The sequence below is a fragment of the Leucoraja erinacea genome, chromosome 36, assembly GCF_028641065.1.
Source record: "Leucoraja erinacea ecotype New England chromosome 36, Leri_hhj_1, whole genome shotgun sequence".
NCBI classification, from domain to species: domain Eukaryota; kingdom Metazoa; phylum Chordata; class Chondrichthyes; order Rajiformes; family Rajidae; genus Leucoraja; species Leucoraja erinaceus.
Genome location: NC_073412.1, coordinates 261,158 through 286,537, shown reverse-complemented (window position 1 = coordinate 286,537; position 25,380 = coordinate 261,158). Strand labels below are relative to the sequence as shown.

The window sequence follows — 25,380 nt, the reverse complement described above, 5'->3', positions numbered from 1 at the left end:
AAGTGCTGGAGTAACTGGTCGGGCAACATCTCTGGAGACCATGAACAAGTGATGTTTCGGGCTGAGACCCTTCCGTCTGAAGAAGAGATGCTGCCTGACCTGAGTTATTCCAGCACTTTAGAGACAAAATGGTTACACCCTCGGTACAAGAATTGTTCCAGAGCCGCTTTCTGAAAAAAGCTCTGAGAATAGCTAAGGACAAACTGTACCCCCTCCACACACACCTGGTTTTACCTGCTTTTAATTATTTATACTGTTTCATCAGGGACTGGATAGTTTTTACTGTTATTATATGTGAAATTTTTATGTTTTATGTGTGATGCTCCGGTATTCCCTGGGAAACGTCTTCTCATTTTGCACTGTACTATTGTTGCTTTGCAAGATGACAATAAAGGTTGATTGATTGATTGATGGTTATCTGTATTTGAATGTGAGGCTGAGTACCCGTACTTGAAGGTTATATGATCAGAGCAATATTGTAAACTAGTCTGGTCATTGCCTTGCAAGCTGTCTACATAATTGGTACTGGACGGTGATTCAACACTAGGGGGCCACAGGCGAGGCGCTGCTGCTGCACTTCATGGGCTGCACTACGTCGGGACGTGTGAGGCAGGGCCGGACACGGCGCTCCGACCCAACAGTCCCCGCGAACAGAGTAATAGCAGTCAAATACGGGACAAGGGCGGTCCCGTCTGGGACAAACCAATTTAGCCCAATATATGGGATGTCCTGGGTAATACGGGACAGTTGGCAACCCTATTCAATTACCCATCCAGGTGCCTCTTCAATGTCTTGTTGTTGTTGCCTCTTCCACCTCTGGCAGCTCATTTCAGATCTTTGTGTGAAAAATATACCCCTCATGTTGCCTTTAAAACCTCCCTTTCGTCTCAACCTGTGCCCTTTTAGTTTTAGACACCGTGTTCTGTGAAATGGACAGTGGCTATCTGCTATCACTAGCATATCTATATGTCTAATCATTTTATATCCCTCTCTCATGATGTCTCCTGTGCTCCAGTGAAAATTTGTAGCTCTTAAAATTGGTTGGTTGATTTTACAATGCAACCAACGACACGTCTCTTTGGGAGAAAGCTGTTACTTTTCAACTTGTATAATGTTGGTTTATTTACTCTGGCATATAACCAACATGAGGATCTGATGCAGATGTATAAAGTCCACATTTCCATTCTAACAATTTAAAATCAGATAAATAGCAGTCAAAAATTTAGTTACATTTAGATGAAGCTATTACTGCATTTTGTTTGTGTGTAGGTTTGTACACGGGGAAATATAATTTTTTTTAACTTTTTAGACTTTGACTTTTTAGACTATAAAGGTAGTTATCTTGGTTTAGCACCATTAACTGTTTAATTTGCGAATTTCAAACAAAATATTCATGTCATACTTTATCCTGTGGTTTTTAATTAAGTTGCATGAGAAAGATGTACTCTAACTATTATGTAGCTACATTAATGTAGCACCTGTTGTATGGGAAGAAGGCAACAACATGAGCTTGAAGCTGCATACCTAGATTTGTGCAAAGCCAACAATACATTTGAAACGTGAAAACTTAAGCTTATGAGCCTTTCTCTTTGTGATCAATGCAAATTGAGCATACAATTATGTTGTTTCCAGTAGTTCTATTGACATTTAAATTTAATTTCTTGATACTAAAAGGGTAATGTTGCAGAAGAGTTTCTCCCTGCTTCTGCGTGTGGTCGATTTGACAAGGAATTGCTTGTCCATCTCTGCCAATGGGTGCCTTGTGGTAAAATGTAGCTGAGACTGATAAGCTTAGGAATTAGGCATGGACCAAATGGACAATTTGCAGCATTTCGCATCAGAAGCAGTATTTTTTGTGAGATTTCAATTGCATCCCGTTTTGGACATATTTCAATTCATCCATTCGCACTAGTACGGCGAGCTGCAGGTACAGTGGCAGCATCGCAGGCATGTAGACAAAGGATAGGACATAATATTACAAATTATGGGCAATTTGTAGTATGTTTTTTCATCTCAATGGCTGGGGAACTGTTTCTGTGACTTTGCTTATTGTTAATGCTGGGAAATTGGATATTAAGCAGACAACATCAAACCATCCTGTTAGAATGATCAGTAACTTTCTTCTCTGCTGCAATGACTTCTGGACGATGACTACAGGCTGTTTATACCTCGGATTGCCAGCTTCTTGTCACTTGGTGTTGAATTAATAGCAGTTTGGTGCTGTGGCTGCTCATTGGTGGGAGCTAAAGTAAGTTGCCCAATCTCACTAACCTCTGCAGCCAACAAAGGAAACATTTTATTCTGTTGTGCAAAAGAAAATGCTGAGAATGCACAGTGGGCTTGTTGGCATTTAAATGATGAAAGACTGGTTGTAATGTTTAGATGTTTAACCATTAATCAAAATGACCAAATGGCTGCTATTGAACTAATTGCCATTTAGTTCTCGAATAAATTTTAAAATGTACGGAAAAAAACCCAGCATGAATTTGTATAATAGTCACCTGACAAAGGATTGTGGTTTATTTCTCAGAATTGGTTCCCATCAACAGTAAATACTGTGCCAGTTTATACTGGACAAAGCAGTTGGCATCTGTAAGAATTTGCTTTCTGACTATAATTGCACTGGAATTCAAATCCATTTTCAGCATATTGATGGGAAATGAATTAGACTTAAGTTCAGTGGTATTTTTGTCAAATAAATATGAATTGGGTGTAACTTGCAAAACACAGACTAGGTCTGAACCAGTTTGTGAATAAGTACAATAAAAAAAATTACCACCTTAGACAATGGTTTCTTTGAAGCGACCAATAATCAGGATTGGAACCTGAAAACTTAAACTGATTCAAAATACAACCCTGTACGGTTGTATTTGTCAGTTTTTTTAATAGCATGTAAAAATCAAAGTGAATATTTATAGTTCTGGTGCCTGCCCTTATCAAATTGATCCAATTGATGAGTGTTAGATCAAAGCATCCCATAATTCTACTTGTTTTTAGTGAGCAAATATACATTGGTTACAAGTGTAGCAAACTTGTTAAAAATGAGAACTCGTGAATGCTGAAATTTATATGCTTTAATCTTTTTCCTCTGGTAAATATTAGCTTGTCAACTAGGTATTATTGGTCCAAAACTCCTGATTACCAATGCAAATTCTTCAATTCATGGATGTGGTTCATTGCTGGACTTCTTAACCACTTTAGTTTATTGGACATAATTGCATAAAATGTGAGCTTCAGTTTGTACACTTACTCTGTATTGTACTCTGCTCATTTATTGTAGACTATTCTCCGCCCCCTACCAAAAACTCAAATGCCTGAACATGTGTGATTAAACAACAAAAAGAAAGATTAGACTTTAGTGAATGGTTCTGGTCTTGCAGATTGAGGGTTTGTTCCTCATCCATACCTGCATTATTCTGTTTTAAAGAACAATGGTTAAGCTAACAAAAAACCTAAAGCCTCAAGGAAACGACGTCACTGAAGACTACGTGCAATAATAGCACCAAGAAGCAATCAGACTGTCATCTAATCGGCAAAATATATGGCTGAACAGAATGAAAAAATCAGCCATGCAGTATTGAGTCATCCAAATTCCTCTTCTCAATCAATAATTATACCAAAATGTTTATCAATAGTGACCAACAAGTGGCCAGTAATGCAGCAGGCAGTGTTATACTCTTAAATTAACATTATCTTGAAAGCTAGTTCAATCTACGCTTCGCTATCTGCCTCCAGGTGATTTTGGGAGTCCACCTCTAATTTGTTCCCACTAGTGGGAACCTTTTTCTTTAACAACTTCTGTGTAAATTTATAATTTTAAGTGCATCATTAACAAGGCAAAGAGTATTGTGCTGAATTTTCACGTTCAACATGGTCATCGTTCATGTCAAAAAATCTTCAGGTAATTCAAAAGTTTAACATTTAACCAACTTTTAGTACTCTGCAGCCTTTGGTTCCTTAGTGATTTTTCAAATTTATGCTATTTTGCTATTAAAATAAGTTTTTTGTGTTGAAATCACTGTGGTAGTTTCCAGTCAAGTATATTCCTCTGATCTTTCCATATGTCAAAGATCTCAATCTGTTTTCTTGCATTTGTGAAGGCTCGTGTTAATCACTGATGGATGTAACTGGGGGCTGGAAACGCTGTACATGATCTTGGCAGTAATCTTCTAGGTGACATGGTCCAATTGCTATCGGATCAATTGGTCAAGTCCTTCCTTTCAAGCTCTCCTTCCCACTACTGAAACTTCAGGTGCACCATGTTCATTTTCTTTGTATCTTGATTGTAGACCGATCAATGTAGCACACTGTCACAGAACAGAGCCTTTATTCTTTTGTTTCTCTGAGTATCAGACTTTTTGGAAATATGACCTCATTGAATGACACTTTCCTGATTTGCTAAACAGCTGAGGTTTCAGTGCAGGTGTCCTATTTAAAAAAAAAAGTGTTTGTGCAATATGGAGAATGCAGTAAAGAACAGGGCGTGGAAAGCAGCTGCGTGTGAGTTGTTTCCCTCCATTGTTGTAGCTTTCCACATTTAATAGTAACGTGCTGAGACTATGGTGCCAGCAACAGGAATGTTCTTGGGACTTTATGCAAATTACTCCAAACCCATTCTGTGGCTGCTAACATTTCGACATATCTTTATTGATAATGATTATGCAAGTTTAGAGTTTAGTCATTGGTAGCTGGTGGGAGTTGCTGAATCTGAGAAATATTGGTGCTATTTACGGGTGACATCACTTTGCATTCAACAAAAATAGGTTTTGTATGGTGTTCAGTTTGGCAAGAGGACTTTATGAAAATGGCATTGTCAGCGAATCCTGGATTATTTTGTTGGCCTAATCCTCCGTCTTAACTGTTTTGCATTCCTATTACACTTGCGAGTCAGTGACCACCCTACATAATGAAATGCCTTGATCGAGTTTTCTGAGGTGACAACAAAGATGATTGATGGGAGTAGGGTGGCGGATGTTGTGTAATGGAATTTTAGTAAGCCGTTCATGGTAGATTGCTGCAGAAACTTAAAATTCATGGGATCCATGGTGACTTGGTCATTTGGATTCAAAACTGGTTTCTTGTAGAAGACAAAGGGTTGTGATGGAAGGCTGTAATTTTGACTGGATGTTTGTGGTCAGTGTAATTTTGCTGGGATCTTTGTTGTTTGTGATGTATATAAATGACAGATGTAAATGTAGATGGGTTGGTTAGTAAATTTGCAGACGATACCAAAATTGGTGAACTTGTGCACAATCAAGTTTACAAATGGGATATAGATCACCTATAGAAATGGGTGAAAAAACTGTTTATACAGTATTTCCTTACAATATACAAGAAGACAATGTTGTTCATTGATATGATAATCACCTTTGAAGCAATCATATTCCCTCACTTATTTCCCTGTAACTATTGCATGCCACTCAACTTTCCAACCACCTATCCTTGGATAAATTTACAACTGCTGATTAACTTTTTTTTTTTTTATTTTTATTTTTATTAGAAGTACAGTAAATTACAATAATACACATCAGATATATTATTACATTTGTTGTACCACTTTGTTTTTCGAGCTTTAAAAAAGATAGAAATAAAAGAAGTAAGGAAAGTGAGCAAGAATGGTGAAGGTGCAGGAAAGTGTTGGGAAAAGAAAGCCCCTTAGGGGGGAAGTTAGAGAAGGAAGTAGAAAGAAAAGAAAAAAAAGGAAAAACAATCGCTCTATTGTAACACAACTCTCAAAAAAGGATATACCAACCGTGTTTTGTTTTTTTTTAATTTATTTTATACCCCCCGTTACCAGATCCTGGTACCATTTATATTTTAAATTACTATTGCACCTTATGCTTGTAATAGTTCCATAAATGCAGACCACGTCTTTTGGAAGTGGTCTGCTTTGCCTGCTAGGAGGAGTCTGATTAACTTTTCAACTCTCATCTTATTGGGATGCTAGAGGAAGCCGGAGCACCTACATGTTCATGGAGAATGTACAATAAAGACTAATAGCGAGGTTGAAATAGATCCCAGGGTGGCGGGACTGTACTGATCGGCAGCAATGGCTGTATTCAGGTTTATTGCCAGAACTATTTTCAAATGATTAACGTCTCTTCAGTTTGAAATTGGTATTCAACTCTTTCTCTTCCTCACCTGGCAAGGATGCTTTTTGAAAAGCAATGGTGGCATTATTAACTGAACAATAGCAATTCATTCAGTCAGTGGAGCATAATAAATCAGTTTAGTGTAGAAGGCATTGCTTTTGAGTCTGGTATTTGTGCCAGTAACAGGAATGCAGACTGACTTTTTGCCACTTTGTCCTTTTACTTACCTTTGTCTGAGGCATTTGCTGGGCCATTACAGAGGGCATCACCACATCAATATGAGCCTGCATGTACACAGGTCAAACCAGGTAATAATAGCAAATAATCATCCCAAAAACACCCTGCTTTTTGGCCTGCTTTCTTTTTTCTGTTTTGACGTTACTAATGTCAAGCAGGATCCATTTACTCAGATGAGGGTGCATACTTTTTGCTACTGCTTTAAGAACTATTGTAATGGGTGATGAAAACTGTATAATGTCTCTGACAGATTTTAATAGGTGTATAATTTGTGGCATCTGCTATCCATGAGTTAGATCAGTGATAACTGCTTAACCTTGGCTTAATTATCATTGAGGTGAATGGTGCAGAAATATAACATATAAGAGCAACTTGCCATAGACATGGGCAGTCCAGTTAGTGAAGCTGCTGCCTCAGCACCAGTGACTTTACCGCCCAATGACACATTAGGGGAAATTAACTTACCAAATAGCAATTCTGTGGGATGTGGAAAGAATCCAGAGCATCCAGAGAAAAGCTATTTTGTAACAGAGAGGATGTGCAAGTTCAACATAAATATGGGGAAAGAGTAAATGCAATTAGATTGGAATTACTGTAAATGGTGTCTGGTGGACTTGGTGGGCTGATGGGCCTGTTTCCGTGCTGTAGCTATCTCTCTCCCTGACTGACGAATGCTCACACCATGGCTACAATCTGCCTTCTTCCATCTGCACCTGCAAAATATGCTGCCACTTTGCTATTTTATCTGGATCCAAACTGACACACTCTATTATTTGTCTTGGATATTTTGGATTGTGGGCCTTCAGTATTCCTTGCTTAAAAAGAAACATTTACCTGGTGTCTCTGTATTTTGCCAGTCGGATAAATCTTCAGAGTTTGGCAAGCAACAAGATGCCTTTCAAATTCCCTTTACACATTTTCCTTTATTCTCTCCAGTTTACGAACACCCAACTTATGTAGGCCTGTGTATATGAATGAGCTTTTGGGACACTGGTGGGATGAATTTGCTGGCAGCCGTGGGGATGCTGCATGCATCTTCTACATGTGGGTATTCAATTGGTGGCCACATACCCACGTGAACTGTTTGGGTTACGGACTGTAACCTCATGGATATGCCAAATCTAGTCAGATAATTGCACATAATTGCAGAACCAGTCCAGGTGCTCCATGCGGGTTGGCCACTTTCTGAGAGTTTACCTTGTCAAGAGAGTTGACCTGTCAAGAAATGTATAGGACATTACTGGCAGGGACCGTGCTGTATTACTCTCTACGCTGGAGCCTCGTGTTTCAATCTCTGTCTAACCTGGAAGGAGCAGCAGCCACTGATGGTCAGATTGGGTGAAATGAGGGTGAGGGATGGGGTGATAGACATATTTGATGGTGGTGAAGCAATGGTCAATAGTGTTAACATCCTGCAAGGGATAGAAGAACATACTGATGGCATTTGGGGAGTATGTTTCTGACGTTGCCCTGGTTGAAGTCATGGTGATGACGAATGGGCAAGGAATTACTGACCGAGTACAATTTGTTCAGTGCCATCTTGGCGTTAGCTTGAGCTGCATAGACCACTGACAAGATGGTAGAGGTGAATTTCCTTCATGAATGGGTATTCCAGGCATGGGAGCAGAATTGGCTCAGACTGTCACATCAGTGCCACCTTTCCCTTTGCCTGAAGATTTTGTACGGTCCACACAGTAAATGGAGAAACACAGGTTGTGTGGGGTGAGGTGAGTCAGGGAACAAAGCAGTTCCAGAACTGCTTTGAGAACAGCAGCATTTGCACTCAGCTTTTCAAGTCTGGGAGGCATTGGGGAGGAAGGCAGGACCCCCCCCCCCCCCCCACCCCCCCCCTTGTTTCAACCACACCTGCTGCCACTCTCTCTGGACTACCAGGCTTTGTTAGTACTGACAGCTTGAGCCGGCAGCATCGGGTCTAATAAAGATCGGGAGTTCCCAGAGTTCCTTTGAAATAGCGATGATTGACAGGAATCTCAGCAATGAAACTAATGACTTACTCAATGCTGGAATGGCTTGATAAGGAGAAATGGTTGTAAACGGCTGTTTTAAGAGAAACATCATTTAAAATGTCACCACTCTCCCCGACATTTTCATGGGCTGTGCATAAAACACACAATTTGAATCCATTAGTTTTATCCGCTTTTGTTAACATTCGGTGAATAAGGGAAACAAGCAGCAGATAAGTCTGTGAATAACATGCTTGACATTTCGGTATCTATAGGTACAGAATAGAAACAAGAAAATAATGAACTTGCATACAATCTATGTAACCCTGACCTGTTGCGTAGTCCGTTGTAAATGTCCTGTGGACATTTACAGGCTGCCATTTTTGACTCATAGTTGGTCTATTTGCCCTATTTTTGGTTTTAGAGTCAGCCATACCGCGCAGAAATGGGCCCATCGGCCCAACTTGCCAGTGTCGACCAAGATGCTCCATCTATGCTAGTCTCACCTGGCCCGTATTCTTCTCAACCTTTCCTACTCGCATATTCATGCACCTGTCAAAATGTCTTTTAAATATAGTTATAAATTGCCCCGTGGAACACAATTTGAATATAAATTTACTTGAACTTGAGGATGTCTTTCCCAATACTCCTTGGCTCATCAGCAGGGTGTTGAAAATTAAAAACCATACTTATTAGTGACCTTTTTATCGTATTCCAATATTTTGAGAACTCTGGTATAGTCGACAGAATACTGAACATGTGAAGTAGTGCTTTTGAAAACTGCAGGGTGAGAGCCAAATTAAAGGAAAGGAGAATAGCCTGTCGGGTTGTTCATAACTCGTTCTTGATAAAGTAATGCAATTCTGCCCAGAGAAAAATTATGCTATCTGCCTGTTACTGATAGTGTTCTGGAAGTACAGTGGAAACATTGTTTGATCATTTCTGTTTAAATGGAACTGTAAATGTTCTGCAGGGATCTGTTTTTTTCCAAATTAGATAAAATGTCTGCAGTATGAATAACATGTACTGGTAATGTAATATTACTGAGGTCAGAGAGAATTTGATACAGATCCATAAACTGATGTAAAATTGAAGGCTAAGTTTTCAGTCATTCAATGAGATCATTGCTGACCTTTAACCTAGTTGTTTCCTGCATTTGTTCCACATTTGTCAATAACTTTTTTACAAAAACCACCAAATTCTGATTTAAAATTATCAATTGATATAATGTTTCCAGAAGCAAGTTCCAAGCTTTTATCACTTTCTGCGTTTACTCCACATCTGAAAAGCCTGGCTCTAATTTTGAGGTAATGAATCAAGCAGCTATATAGCTTAGCCTTAGCCCATCAGCTGAACTTGTCCCTTCAACAGAAGTTCCAAGAGGACACTGTAGCTGCTGGATTTTGGAGCAACAAAGAACGTGCCGGAGGAACTCAGCAGGCCAGACAGCATCTGTGCAGGAAAAGGGATAATGGATGCTTTGGGTCAAGAAGCTGCATCAGGACGGGATGGGAACTTAGAACTATATGAGAAGCAGACCACTGCAGTCCGGGGCTAGTGGAGTCAAGGGATATGGGGAGAAGGCAGGCACGGGTTATTGATAGGGGGCGATCAGCCATGATCACAATGAATGGCGGTGCTGGCTCGAAGGGCCGAATGGCCTCCTCCTGCACCTATTTTCTATGGTTCTGCATCCCCATCCCTGGGAGGCATTGATGGCCTTGCTGTCAAAGGCTTTTGGAACAGTTTCCAATGTTTTTATAGGACAATTTGCACTTTTATTTTACCAGAGCCAATTACCCAAGAAACCTGTATGTCTTTGGAGTGTGGGAGGAAACCGGACGGAGCACCTGGGGGAAAACCCACACGGTCACAGGGAGAACGTGTAAATTCTGTACAGACAACACCCATAGTCAAGATTGTACCTGGGTCTCTGGCGCTGTGAAGCAGCAACTCTACTGCTGCGTTGCCGTGCCGTGCAGGTTGCCGATTTCCTGAGACATTATTAGTGTGAACGTGGTTTGTGGTAAATGATGAAATATTGCTGCAAATTTATTTATGGTGTGGAAACCAAGGAAGCTGCATCATTGGAGGCAGGAGTAGGCATTCTCTGTCAAGATGTTCTGTAAGATAATGGCTGACAATTCCCCTTGGGACTGTTTTTCTGCATTAACCCCATATCTCCATTCTCTTTGTATCCCACGCTTTACCAGTCCCCAATGACTGAGGCTCTACAGCCTTACTGAGCAGAGAATGTTGAGATTTCACTTTGCCTCCTGAAAGCAGACCAAGTAAAACTGCATGTGTAGGAAGGAACTGCAGATGCTGGTTTACACCGAAGAAAGACACAAAATGCCGGGGTAAGTTCCAAACACCCAAGCTGCGGCATAGCTCATCCCTACATCTTCCTTGTCAGGACTGGTGAGAGCTTTGTACATTTCAATAGATGGCTGAATATTGTGTGTTTCTTGGCTGTTGTTACTTTCCTACGTGAAGTAGCTTCCTGTAGAGAAATTAGGAAATGCTTGGGGGATATGAAAGAGCACTGATAAGCAAATCTGTTATTGTTATAATTATTTATTGCTCCTAACATCAAAGTTTAAAAACTAAACTTGGAGTGCTGGTTAATTCTTTCCATGTTCCTCATAAATATTTTAAATTGAGCTTGTTTGGACAATCCATAATCTTTCCCTGTAGAACCACAAAACACAGTACATTGTTATCAGGACATTCCTTCCAGGCTGCAGATAACTTTGCTAATTGGTTGTTTGTATCAGTACTGTGGTGCGAGACCCTTGACTTTACAAAGGAATTTACGGCCTGCAGTCTTCTTACCAGAAATCTGGTGTAAATCAATCTTCTTGTTTTTCAATTCTCATTTACTGTAAATAATTATTTTTTTTAACTATTGCTAAGGCAAGTGCTAGAAAAAGACAGAAATTGATGTGAATGACACTACAGGGAGGTTTCTTGATCGAAACATATAATCCTGAGGGATATCACAGGTGGGTGTGGAGATGTTTCCTCTTGTGTGAGAACCTAGAACCGGGGGTCACTGTTTACAAATAAAGGCGGCCCATTTAAGAGCGATGAGGCAAATTGTTTTCTGAGGATCTTGCAACATTAAGAAGCATTTGAGTTCCCATGGAGTAGAAAGCTATGGACTAAATGTGGGTACATGGGGCCAGTATAGATGGGTCCAGTGGATGAGGTGGGCTGAAGAGACTGTTTTAGTGCTGTGTGACTGGCTATAATTGTGAGCCTTTGCAATGCACTTGCTCAAGAGGCAGTCAGCCTTTGAATGTTTCAATGTAAAGGTAGATAAGCAGGGAATTGAAAGGTTACTAGGAGGACAGCAAGACTACAGAGTTGAGGTTACCATCAGATCAGTTGTGATCTTTCTGATTAATATTCCATGTTAAACTTGGGAAGGGCAGTAGGTTCATGAGTTGCACTGCACGTTGAGTATTGGAAACCCCTATTTGTCCGGATGGAATATTGCTATATGTCACAACTGTACATGTGGAGAGTTAGAGCGCGTTCTTTTTTTTAAAAACATATGCAGTAATTAAACAGTAAATTTATCAGCATTTTGAGAAGGTATCTGATAAGATTAATGGTAAAGGTGAAATTTTAAGGTGTAGTGAGCACTATACTGAAATTTGTGCAATCAACTGCAAGTAATCAGATGAGGGAAGAATGCCATTGGGTCTAAAAATACAAACTCCTTGATGGTGCGGGGGGGGGGGGGGGGGGGGGTAACTAAATAGAGTCAACAAAGCATTCAGGAGAAGAGGTTAAAGTATGAAAAACTATTGAGGATAAGTTAAAGGTACTGTAGCTAAATGCAGGAAGGAGTTGTTACACAGTACAGGAATGAATGGTAGAAATAGAAGGAAATGGATGTGATCTAATTGGCATGACTGAAACGCCGCCAGAAGTGAGAGCTGAATGATTTGGGCCATTTGACATTCAGGAGCAACGAAAGGACATGGGATAGCACTGTTAACAAGGAATGAGTTCAATACGAGGGGAAATTGCCTCAGTAGCATGGATCAGTTTGGGTGGAACGCACAGGGCAGAAAACCTTGGAAATTATTATAGGCTACCAAATAGTACACAATGTCAGGAAATTTTAAAATGCATGTAATGGGTAATATGGATAACATGGGGGACATGAATCTACATAGAGATTGTATGCCAGCTTAGCACAGTACAAGAGTGAAGGGGTCTTCATGAAGTTATGTAGGGCTTAGGTGAGAGTTGAGTGTCTGTGGCAGTGAACAGGTTGAAGTGATGTGGGAAATGGGATCAGTGGGATTGCTCGGCTGGGAGCTGGCATGGACCCAGTGAGTGTTCTTCTGTATTGTTACAGGATAACGTTATACCTGGCAGCTTAAAACCCCAGGGAAATACAATTATCTTACTGATGTCTCATGTTTATGTATTCTGCATCTTTCCTGTTATTGCCTTTTTTTTTAACTCCATCCTGTTTTCTGTGCTTTATCATTGTTTATCACAATTCAATGTGCCAAAAGTTGCTGAAACTGACTGTTCCTTGTAAGGTTACATTTTATACCCATGCAGTAAGCTGCTCCAAGTAAATCGCATCACTTTCATTGAGTCGAAACATCCATTGTGGTTTGTATTGCAAGTGTGTCCTGTTCATGTTTAACTATCAGCACTGTATTGAGTGACAATCCTTGGTTATTTGAAAATGCTCCCAACACACATACTTTGATCATTTTAATTATCATTTTAATTTTTAAAGTCTGATGCCTGTTTTTTGCATTCTTTCCTAATCTTGAGATTTGCTGGGAGAACATAGGACTGTGCATCAGAGGGCAACCATCATGGCCATAGTCTATCATCCATTACGGTTGTGGGAGGAAAAGGATGTGATGGGCAGAGGCTTGCATGAAAATTATGAAATGCAAGCGGTTAGTTGTAATTCGCAACAGTGAACCTAACCTAATGAGGATTTCACTACAATTAATTCTAAACCTATTAAAAGTCAATACCCTTTGTAACAATAGAATGTATTTTAAGTTAGGGATTTTTTAAATTAAACATCAGTAACCACATTACAATATTACCATGTGTAAAATGTGTGCATTGGAACATGCAGATTAGAATGATCTATTGACTTGAATTTACTTTTTAATGAAATGGGGTAGCTGGAAATCTACCTGTTTTCATGAAATTGCAATTGAATAGATGTAAACCAAGCACTTGAATTGTTCAAGTTGGAAGGAGTATAATGCTTTTTTTACTCTCCAGTGGGATTTATAAACCTCCTGATGTGTGTTCCTTTGCATGCCATTCTGACTGCATCAATCACCACAGGCTAACAGATTGAATACCATGGTTCACACCCAGTGGAGGCTTTGCATTCCATCGAATTCTTGTTCCATTTGTGCAATCTAAATGAAACAAAAGTTAATCAGTCATAATTTAGCCTCAGCAGATCTCAGTTTGAAGTCCATTGTGCATATAGTGCTTCTAGTTGCTTTCCCCCTTGCTGCTCTTTTTGCCCTTCCCCTGAAAAGGTAGAAATGTGGATGTGAAATATCAAAGTTTCCATCCTGGTCACAGGGTGGAGCTGACCTGGGGAACAGTTGCTTTGTAGTGTAACTGGTTACTCCATTCCTGCTGCACCCATTGAGTTTCATCCTAGTCACATGACTATGGCTGGAATGTGTGAAGTTACAATAACTAATCTGTATTGAGTTAACCAAGATAAGAATTATCTCGACGGGCATGTTGTTGGAATTGCCATTTGTACGAGGGCCAGTAAATAGGATTTTAGGGTACAGAAGATCAACAAAGCAAATTTCATTTAATTGTTAAATGTATCCAGGTGTTCTATGTACAAGCTGTGTTGGAATTATTCTAAAATCTGCTTCGCATGTTGTCAGTCATTGAGTGCACGTGTTTTCAGCCTTGAATGTTTTTGTTATTGTGGAAAGCAATCGATCTTCAATTAAAGGAAAATGTTGATCTTTTTTGTATATTACCTAAATGAATCCTCTGCAAGATGCTTGTCCACATCAAGCTAAAGCTTGCGTAATGTCACTTGTGCAAGATGAAAAAAATCTTATTGTACAATGGGAGTACTTGGATTCCACTAATTACTAGATTTATTTACAAAAAACAGTAAATTATTCTTTGTCATTTGGTGAAATGTAAATAACCATTGAAACATCAAAACTATTGAATTAACAAACCTTTTTAAGGAAGAGTTAGATATATTCTCACGTGTAGGAAGGAACTGTAGATGCTGGCTTAAACCAAAGATTGACACAAAGGGCTGTCACCAGTGACATGAAGGTACCTCTCAGAAGAGGAGGGCCTTCGGGAATGGTGACAGGGAGGAGGTGAAATGCTATGGGGAATAAAGGGGAGGTCATTTAAGACTGAGGTGAGAAAAAACTTTTTCGCCCAGTGAGTTGTGAATTTATGGAATTCCCTGCCACAGAGGGCAGTGGAGGCCAAGTCACTGGATGGATTTAAGAGAGTTGGATAGAGCTCTAGGGGCTAGTGGAGTCCAGGGATATGGGGAGAAGGCAGGCACGGGTTATTGATAGGGGAAGATCAGCCATGATCACAATGAATGGAGGTGCTGGCTCGAAGGGCCGAATGGCCTCCTCCTGCACCTATTTTCTATGTGACTGAGACGAGGCAAGGGCGACTACAGGAGGAAGCTGAAACTTCATACCACTCCACACATCCCCCGTTGTTCTGCTGAAGAGCATTACAGGCTACAAGAAGACCAGTGGCCTGGGGAGGGAGAGCAATCGGGACTGGGCCAACAATCTAAATCTGTTTTTTAATAGATTTGATAGTGGGGCCCCTGTCCACCCTCCCCCCCTACCTAGATTTCCAGGTAGATGCTGCAGATGTTCTACCAATCGGTCGGTGGTAGCCAGTGCCATCATCTTCGCTGCCTTGTGTGGGGTCAGCAGGGTGGAGGGGGATAGAAATAACAAACTTATCTGGAAGGCTGGCTCTGTCCTGGGGGTGGAGTTGGATTCATAGGAAGTGGTCTTGGAGGGGTGGATGCTTCCCAAACTGCAGAGCATCCTGGACAATACAACTCACCCCCGCCTTGACACACTGGTCAACCAGAGGAGTACCTTCAGCAATAGACTGGTTCCACCAAGATGCAGAACAAACCATACAGGAGATCCCTTTTCCATGTGGCTATCAAATTGTACAACTCCTCCCCCTTCTGTTATGGGGTAGACTGAGACTGATGTCCCTCCCCCCTCCCCTCCCCAATCATTGATGGGCACATCTCCAATCCTTTCCACTTTAGTTTCACATTTCATGTATTTTTTGTTTTTATGACTGTTGGCAGATCAATTTCCCTCCTGGGATAAATGAAGTTCTATTGTATCGTATCATTAAAAAGCTGGAGTAAGTCAGCGGGTCAGACAACATTTCTGGTGAAAAGGAATAGGTGACGTTTTGGATCGAGACCTTTAAGACTGAGAGTTAGGGGAAAGGGAAATGAGAAATTGACGGCAATGTAGAGAGATATAGAACAAATGATATGTAAAAAAGGAGCGCTGATACAGGCCATTGTTAGCTGTACCAAGTTACAGACAATGAGACTCAACAAGATGACTTTGAGGCTAGTATGACGACTTGGGTGGGGGAGGGACGGAGAGGGAATGCAAGGGTTATTTGAAATTAGAGAAATCAATATTAATACTGAAGGTAGACACAAAATGCTGGAGTAACTCAGCGGGATCAGTCGGAAGAAGGGTCTTGACCTGAAATGTCACCCTTCTCTCCAGAGATGGCGTCTGTCCTGCTGAGGTACTCCAGCATTTTGTGTCTACCTTCGATTTAAACTAGCATCTGCAGTTCTTTCCTACTCAATATTTATAGCGCTGGGTTTTCAGCTGCCCATATGAAATATGAGGAGCTATTCCTCATATTTGCATTTGGCCTCACTCTGTCACTAGAGGAGCACCAGAACAGAAAGGTCTGTGTGGAAATGGGAAGGGGAGTTAAAGTATTTGGAAACTGGATGATTAGGTTGGCTCGGGTGGAGTGAGCAAAGGTGTTCAGCGAAATGATCGCCCAGTCTATGTCTGGTACCGAGGAGACACGTGTGAAGGCCTCATCTATGATGGAAGAGGGGAACCTCTGTTCTCTAAAGAATGAGGATGTCGCTGATGTCCTGGTATGGAACACATATTTTTCATGGGCACAGATGAGGCTTAGACGGAGGAATTGGGAGCAGGGGCTAGGGTCTTTGCAGGAAGCAGGGTGGGAGGCAGTGTAGTCTAGATAGTTGTGGCAGTCAAGTTTATAATAGACGTCAGTTGATAGCCTTATCTCCTGTGTGATTCTCTGTTCTACACTCTCAGTGCCCTGGTACTTACTGTGCAAGTTCTGTCCTGGCTTAATTTATCAAAATGCAACACTTCATACTTGTCAGAGTTAAATTAAATCTGGCAATTATTGCCGCACTCTTCCAGTTGATTAAATTCTGTTGTAATCTTAGGCAACTATGGACCTGTTAATCATGCCAACTACAATCTCCTTCCAACACATTGGAAATTCAACTTCTGTTTGGGTGAGATTTAATTGTTTCAGTTAAATAAAAATGATACCTTGACAGAGTTAGAATATGATTTTGGTGCGGATATGTGAATTTAATAGGGGACCTGTTGCCTGATTTATTTGTGATTGACTTGAAGAACATGCTGAGATTGTGATGCTGCGGTTGATCCCATACACTGCTACTTGTTTAGATGCTTGCTGATATTGGCATGGTGACATGGTTATTGTAAACCTGCAGCTTGGCTTTGGACTTCAAACCTAGAGGCAGCTTTGCTTACTGCACTGATGTGAGAAATGCAATTCCTTTATCTGCAAAACACAAACTTCAACCATGGGCGCTTTGGCAAAATTAGTTGATGGTTAGAGGTAGCTTTTTAGCAGCTGTAAGCCACTGAATGGCACTTCCTTCTCGATGGATTCACCATGCCCTGGATAAGTTAAAAGTGATAAATACATTGAACAAGTCTTTGTGTGGCTACTGCTTATAATAAATTAAAGTTTTGCTAATTATAAGGTGCAGGATTACTGTGAGTATAATTTTTCACTTCAACTTTCTTACCCCCCCCCAGGGGCAAAATTAAAACTCCTTGCCTCATTTTGTCTATTGAATGGAGACTTTTGTACTCCTATCAACTCTACTGGCCAATTTCAGTTTGCCATGGAAAAAGACCGGGGAGGTGATTGTCGTGCATGTGCAGTGGCCAACAAGATTTTCATTGTACTTGCAGCTCATACATGTGCATATGGCAAGAGAACAGTGATATTCTGGAACATTTCAGAATGCGACAAATAATAGATTTTCCATTCAACCGCATAAATGCGAATGGGGAACATGGACAACAAGATCCTAGTAAATTTCAAGGGAGGGAGGAGCGTGGGTCCCAAGGTCTCCTGGTGAGTGGAAGGGAGTGCTGGATAGTTCCTCCTAGACAGCCAGTGCCAAATGCTTGGGATCTTTTAATATTCATGTAATATTATAAAATTAGGTCTATAATTAGAATTTTACTGTTAATCTTAAAGTTTGACCTTTGACAGCCCAATTCTGATACAAACTCGAAAGACAGCTTATTTGAAATTGTTTATTTCAGTATGGAGTAGCTAAGACTGCATGGGACATGTGCAGATGAACAAACGATTGTAACAGCTGAAATGTCTTCCAACATTATAAAATGTTGGTTAAAACGTACTTGGAGTATTGTGTGCACTTCTGCAGTTTGCTCTGTAGAGGAAGCAGGGAATATTCACTAGGATGTTGTGTATTGGAAGCTTACGGTTAAGGGGAGATTGGATAGCTGGGGTTGTTTTCCTTGGAGCAAAGGGTTGAAATGATAGAGGTATCTAAAATTATGATGTGAATTGATGGGGTAGATGGTAAGAATCTTTTTACCCAAGATAATGGTGTCTCGGGCAAGACATCATCGGTTTAAGGTGAGAGGTTGGAGGGTTAGGAAGGACCTGGGGGTGTAACTCTTGACTCTCAGACTAAGAACATAATTTACAGGTGAAGAATGAAAGAGAAACCATTGTGACAAATTAAATTATCATGGAGAGAAACATTTTAAACAACATGTTGGAGTTAAAATAAAAATTATACTCTGATATTATACTCTGAAAATACAGCCAGACAAAGTCCTATTTATGCCTCCTGATCCCAGAGACATTCACTCTTCTAATGATGCCAACGTATCAAACATCACCAGGAGCTTTTATTTTCTGCAGTAACTTTTAATGTGAAACTGATGAAATGCCTTCTGGAGATTTAAAAATAATGCAGGCACCGTTTATTTCTTGAAAGAGCTTGCTGCTTTGTAGTGAGATTAAACCGTATAAAGATTCTGTATCCCTGCTGTGGAGTTGGCACGTGCTAGGAGCTTACACATTCTCTCCATTGTTCGTTTCTGATGGTTTTTCAGCATCTTGATATAATTTGTGCGTTTTGCTGGCAGTGCTGAATATTCTACAGTTGCACAGGCCTATGCTCAGAGGCCATGGCATGGGTTGGATTTGTCTGAGATATGGGAGCTTCAATTAATTTTGCAAATGGGTTCCTAATTTATTATGAATCCCAATGAAATTGAGAATAAGCAGAAAGAGATTTGGCCCCATAATTGATTTGGTCTGTTCACTCTGCTCAAACTGGTCAATCCAGGTCCTATTTGTACTGGGAGTGGTTCTCTCATGACACTGTCTGTCTGGAATCTAGCATAAGGAGGTTGTTTTGATGCCATAAAGTTGCTGTGTTGGCTTGTCTTCCTTGTGCTTTTTTGAAATGAGTGGTAATTATTTTAAAATCGTGTTTGTGCAGCATGCTGTATGATCTGCCTGTTACTGAAGCAGGATGCTAAATGCCAGTGATGTTTACAGCACTAATCTGTCTGACTCCACTGATTTGTGACAAAGATTGTAGTTGATCACATGAGCCAGTCAGAATCGCACCAAATGGAGTGTCTCAGCAATATTTTTGGTGCTGGCAGAATAACAATTAAAGCAAACGTTGTGGTATCTTGTATGAAATCCACATAATATACTTAAATTACAGTCATTGTCGACCTGTAGCCTACACATGTTATTCAAGGAAAATATTGAGGTGCAGCCAGCTAATAAATGTTTAGAAGATAGACACAAAAATCTGGAGCAACTCAGCGGGACAGGCAGCACCTCTGGAGAGACGGAATGGGTGACGTTAGTGAAGGAGGGCTCTGTTTCCAGGGCTTGTGATTCCTGCTAGGCTGAGGAGGGACGGGTGTTGCGTGGAAGCTTTACTTTGTGCTCTACTGGCTTCCTTGCCAAATGGAAAAAGAATTAGTGGTCCCATGAAGCAGTTCAAGCAATTGAGAAAGGGTAGACACAAAATGCTGGAGTAATTCAGCGGGACAGGCAGCATCTCTGGAGAGAAGGATTGGAATTAAGAAAGGGTATTTGACTTTTTCCTCCATGTCAAATTGATGCAGGAGGAAATGGTCAAGTTGTGTACTTTATCTCAAGGCCATAAAATGATTTTAATCACTTCCTAAAGCATTCAACTTTTTATTTCTCTAAATGCAAGGATGTAGTTACCAACTGTGCTTCATATAGACATGTAAACCTTTGTTAATCTAGTGTGCTCGTGACTTTGAAAAGTGACTATGGAGAAAGTTGAATTGTATTTCTTGCTAGTTGCGAGCTGTGCTTCTGGCAGTGTTGCCCCAACCCAAAACATCACCTATTCATGTTCTCCTGAGATACTGCCTGACCCACTGAGATACTCCAGCACTTTTGTAAACCAGCATCTGCAGTTCCTTGTTTCTAAATTATTACTGAGTTGTGGGTTTCATACTGAATCATGAGGATTTAAAGAAAATACAAAGTGTTTGCTGTTATCTAGCCCAGTAGAAGACACCACACCTCAAAACCTCCCTCTTTATTCATATCTCTTATCTCTTCCATTTAAAACAAATCTGGGATGGAAATGATTTTACATTTGAAGAAAATTATAAATCTTGAATTTGTCCAGCATCTTTACAGAGCAATGCAAACACTTTGTAAACTCAAAGCTTTTTTTTGATATGTCAAAGCATTCATGCACCTTGGGTGTGAACAGAGTTGCATTGAAGGTGCTTGATATGATCTGCAATACTGACATTGAATAGTATTCTGTTCCATGTAAGCTCACCCGATGGACTTGAGGGAGAGAAGCTAAAGACAGAGTGTAGAAAAGACCATTGCACAAGAGTGCAGGAACCTTTATTGAAGAGAATAAATCGGGTTGGAGATTGAAGGCCCTGGTCTACTCTGATGGGAATGGAGGGCATTGGGTAAAATGGTTGGAATTCCTGTTGTGTGCAGTTTGGGGAGATTTGTTTATTGGAATAGTGGAGTTGTGGGAGGGGGTGGAGAGTAGGAAAGGTAATGAAAGTGAGCAGCTGTAGCAGAGCAGATGTTTTAACTAGTATCCCCTTCTAGTTTTTTGAAGTTTGCAATGTTTCCTCAGTAGGGCCACCAAAGAAAGTAAGAAACATGAAGCCAGTGGAAGAATAGCACAGATTATAAATATTCGGTTATAAGCAATCTGTTCATTAGTAGTGTAATCAGTGGAGTTCCCCTAAAATTCTGTCCCGTGTGTGTGAGAGAGATTGCAGTGAAAACAGTATTTTCTAGCAGGCCTAAGTCTAATTTCAAGTATCGACTTTTAAGTGCGTTTGTCCATTGACTGCATTTATGGCTGGATGTTCATTTATTTTCTACTTCTGAATTAATGGAACTATGAACACTTGCTAAATATGTTGGCATTCTCTTGTATTCTAGAACACAGTCATGGAGGAGACGGTGATATGGGAACAGCAGACAGCCACGCTTCACAGGGTGAGTCGTTGGCTCTATCTGATTATCCAGTGAACACTAGGTTATTGAGGATCCGTGCGTATAACAGATGAGCACCAGGTGCTGCAAAGCTGCAAATGGATAAATGTTATACCTTTAACCTAATGATGGAGACTGTGTGTAAATGTTCAGTAAGCATGCCATTTCAACCAAATCCAGTCCAGACTATGCGTAATAGGTGCCAGAGAGGTAGCAATTAAATTTGAGGTGGGAAAATCAAACAAAACACTCTGGGATGTTATAGTTTAATGCTCCTCTTAGTCGAGTCAGATGATTGTGCCCTAGTGTAGACTAAACCTCTGTCTCACCTGGAAGATCTGTTCGAGTTCCTGAATGGAGATGAGGGAGGAGGTGCATTTGCAGGGGAAAGTGCCTGAGAGATGGCGGGGACGGATGATTGAACTAAGGAGTGATGAGAAAGCGGTCTGTGTGGAAAGCTGGAAGGGGCAGGATCTGAAGATGTGACTGATGGTGGATTGTATTGATGCTGCTAGATATTGTAGAATAAGATGTTAGATGCAGAGGCCGATGGAATGAAAGGTTAGGACCAGGGGAACTATCATTGTTCTGCTTGGAGGGAGGGGTATGTGCAAGAACGGAGCTGTGGGAAACTGAGAGGAATCTATGAAGAATGGGGAACATCTATATCCTAGAGTGGAGATGCAGCAAAGACAAGACTGTGAGAAAGGGATTTCATCCCAGCGAGGTGCAGTTAAGATAGCTGTGGGAGTTGGTGGGTGCGTAGAAGCCGTCTGTGAATAATCTGTCTCCTGAGATGGATGTGGAGCAATCAAGAAAGGGGAGAGAAGTGCCAGAGGTGGCCCAAGTGACTGAAGGTTGAATGATGAAGTTGAAATTGAGTTCTGCATGGGTGTAGAAGGCATGTACAATGTCGTTGTCTCTGTGGCAAAGACAGAATTGGGGATAGACACAAAAAGCTGGAATAACTCAACGGGTCAGGCAGCATCTCTGGAGAGAAGGAATGGATGACGTTTCGGGTCAAGACCCTTCTTCAGACTTGGGGAGTGTTGTTGGAGTACGTTTGGAGCCAAGTGTTTACACAGCAAACAAACAGACAAAAGTAGCAAATGCCCACGTCTATGCCTTTGATTTGAAGAAAGTGAGAAGAATCAACACAAAGGTAGTTTCAGCACCGTGGAACAGTGGTAGAGTTGCTGCCATGTAGTGCCAGAGACCCGGGTTCGATACTGATTCTGGGTACTGTCTGTACGGGGTTGTACATTCTCCTTGTGACCATGTGTGTTTTTTCCGGGTGCTCCGGTTTCCTCCCATATTTCAAAGAGGTGCAGGTTTGTAGGTTAATTGGCTGCTTGTAAAATTGTCCCTGGTGTGTAGGATAGAACTAGTGTACAGGGTGATTGTTGGTCGGAGCAGACTCGGTGGCCAGAAGACCCTGTTTCTACGCTGTAAACAAAACAAAGGTTTTTGAGGGTGCAGGCTAGTTCCATGCGAAGGCCAGTTCTTATCTGCCTGCACTTTCCGCCGAGAGGAAGAGAGCAATAATTGACAGAAACGTGACGGATCTCTGTTTTGGGAAGATACGAGGCCTGATGGCCTGATAGAGGGCAGGAGAAATCATGCCTGACCTTGAGAGAGGAAAGAAGGAAGGACCTATATGTCTTGGCAGAGAGATCTAAAATAAGAGGGTTTAGATTTTAAGTGATTGGTAGAAAGATTGAATTGCATTAGAAGAAAAACGTTATTTCCCCAGAAGGTGGTCTGAAATTTGCTGCCTGATAGGGTGGTGGAGGCAGAGAGGTTCTTTAAAGAGACATACGCATTTGCAGACAGGGAACAAGGCTGTCTTCTGACTGTTGTGGATGATGGGCAAAATGGCCTCCTGTAAATGTTTTGTGATTTGTTACATCCTGTTGTGTATGTTACCAATCTCACTTACCTCGACGGAGATGTGATCTTTCTTCATGTCACATCTCTGTCCCCTCCCCATGGCCTAACAACTGGATTGGTGTGGCCTTTCCTGGAGACCGGCCTGGAGCTTTAAGCCGCAAGCACGGCGGGGACTTACCATCGCGCAGCGGGCAATCCTTTGCCGAGGATTGTTGAGTTAGTGCTTCGACCGCAGAGCTTGTGGACTTTAACACTAGGCATTTAAACTATAAGAGAGTGTGGGGAGTGAAAGGGGATTATAGTTATCAGCCATGATCAAGTGTGATGGCAGGGCAAGCTCTAGAAGCCCGTTGGTAACCACTTGTGTCTTGGTCTTGGGTTCCTTCACAGACTTTCCTTCCGTTCTCTGCAGCTCTTTCCCTCTTGCAATTTAACATGCTTGTTTTATCACGTTTCTATTCTGAAGTGTCCTTGGCTCAAAATGTCAAATCTGCTTTCTCCCACTGATGTTACCTAATCTGATGAGTGCTTCCTGTATTCTCTGTTTTGAATGCATCTAAGTTGCTGTGTTCATTCAGAGTAAGATTATCAAGGACAATTAAATTATTTTTGTTTTAGTGTGAGCATTTTTAGTTTATCTGCCATTTACTACTGTTTTGATCACATGCGGTGAGTGAGATATGTCTTTAAATTTCAGGCTCCTGGCTTTGGATTTGGAATTGCGATATCAGGAGGGAAGGATAACCCCCACTTCCAGAGTGGGGAAACCTCCATAGTCATTTCAGATGTTTTGAAAGGAGGACCAGCTGAAGGCTTGCTGCAGTAAGTCAGGAAACTACACTATCTCATGAACGTGTCGCTTAAGTATTCAATGTGATGCGACAGACAGGAATTGGCATTCCGTTTTTTCTGATTTTCCAGGATCTGAGCTGCAATAGGTTACGCCAACATTTATTGCCCATCCTGAACTGTCCTCGGGTTTATTTGGAATTTGAAACATTATCCAGCCGTAGTAATAATTAAAGAATGAACAATTGTTACAAAAACCCATCTAGTACACGTCCTCCAGGGGAGGAAGTCAGTCTTGGGATGGCGGGACAGTCATATGCTGAGAGAATCGAGTGGCTGGGCTTGAATACTCTGGAATTTAGAAGGATGAGAGCCATTTAGAACGTAGATGAGGAAACACTTTTTCACGGAGTTGTGAGCCTGTGGAATTCTCTGCCTCAGAGGGCGGTGGAGGCCGGTTCTCTGGTCTCTTAAAGATAGCAGTCAGGGATTATGGGGAGAAGGCAGGAACGGGGTACTGATTGTGGATGATCACATTGAATGGCGGTGCTGGCTACCGAATGGCCTACTCCTACACCCATTATCTATTTTCCTTACCTAGGGTCTGCCCTAAATGTGACTCCAGGCCCTCACCACCTGGTCAACTCTTAATTCATCAAACATGAAGCACAGAAACGGGCCCTTTGAATCTCTGTGTTGATCATGATGCCGAATTAAACTCCCTTTGCACACGATCCCTCTCACTTAATTCCCAGCGTATCCATGTGCTTGTTTAAATGCCTCGTAAATGCCATATTGTATCTGCTTCCACCATCACCCCTGGCAGTGCATTCCAGGCAACCACCACTCAAAAAAAAAACATGTCCCCACATCTTTAAATTTACTCCATCTGACCTTAAAGCTTTGCCCTCTTGACTTTGCCACTTCCATCCTGGGGAAAAAAGGTTCTGATTTTCTACCCACTCTATCTATGCCTCTCCCAATTTTATGTATTTCCATCAATTCTCCCCTCAAACTCCATTCTAGAGAAAATAATCGCAAGTTTGACCAACCCCTTCTTCCCTGATATACTGCTCACCCCTCCCCTTCCTCTGTAGTTCCCATCTGCCTCTGTTTCTCATTCCATCTCGATTCACTTTGCCGTGGTAAATTCCTGAATCTGCAGCCTTGTATTCTCCACTTGTCCCCTTCCATTCCTCTGTCACTATCTTCACCTTTCCCCCTGCCCACCTGACATCTGCCAGTCAACCCTTCCTCACCTCTATCCGACTTGCTACTGTTGACTCGACCCTCTCTGCTGCCTCTTTACGACGGCCTTTCCAACGTTCTGGTTTTTGGAGGACATTCCAGGATCTGCAGACTTTTGTCTGCCAGACATTCTGACTCCAGTCTTTTTCTTCCCCTCCCTTAAAGGCATGAGGTTCACATCTTAAAATGCCTTTGAAATTAAAGATAAGAAGTTTTGTGAAGTGGAACTCAGAACAGTTGTTAGG

The 25,380-nt window shown here is 41.3% G+C and overlaps 1 protein-coding gene across 7 annotated transcripts in view; it reads left to right on the top strand.

The window, feature by feature from the left end:
* Positions 1–25,380, top strand: part of tjp1a (tight junction protein 1a) — an 86,199-nt gene that overhangs the window by 21,343 nt on the left and 39,476 nt on the right. For all 7 annotated transcript variants that reach the window (XM_055662830.1, XM_055662834.1, XM_055662827.1 and 4 more), the window contains 2 exons: positions 21,155–21,211; positions 23,796–23,920. In XM_055662830.1, the coding sequence (XP_055518805.1) occupies positions 21,155–21,211; positions 23,796–23,920 (182 nt within the window). The remainder of the gene's footprint in view (positions 1–21,154; positions 21,212–23,795; positions 23,921–25,380) is intronic.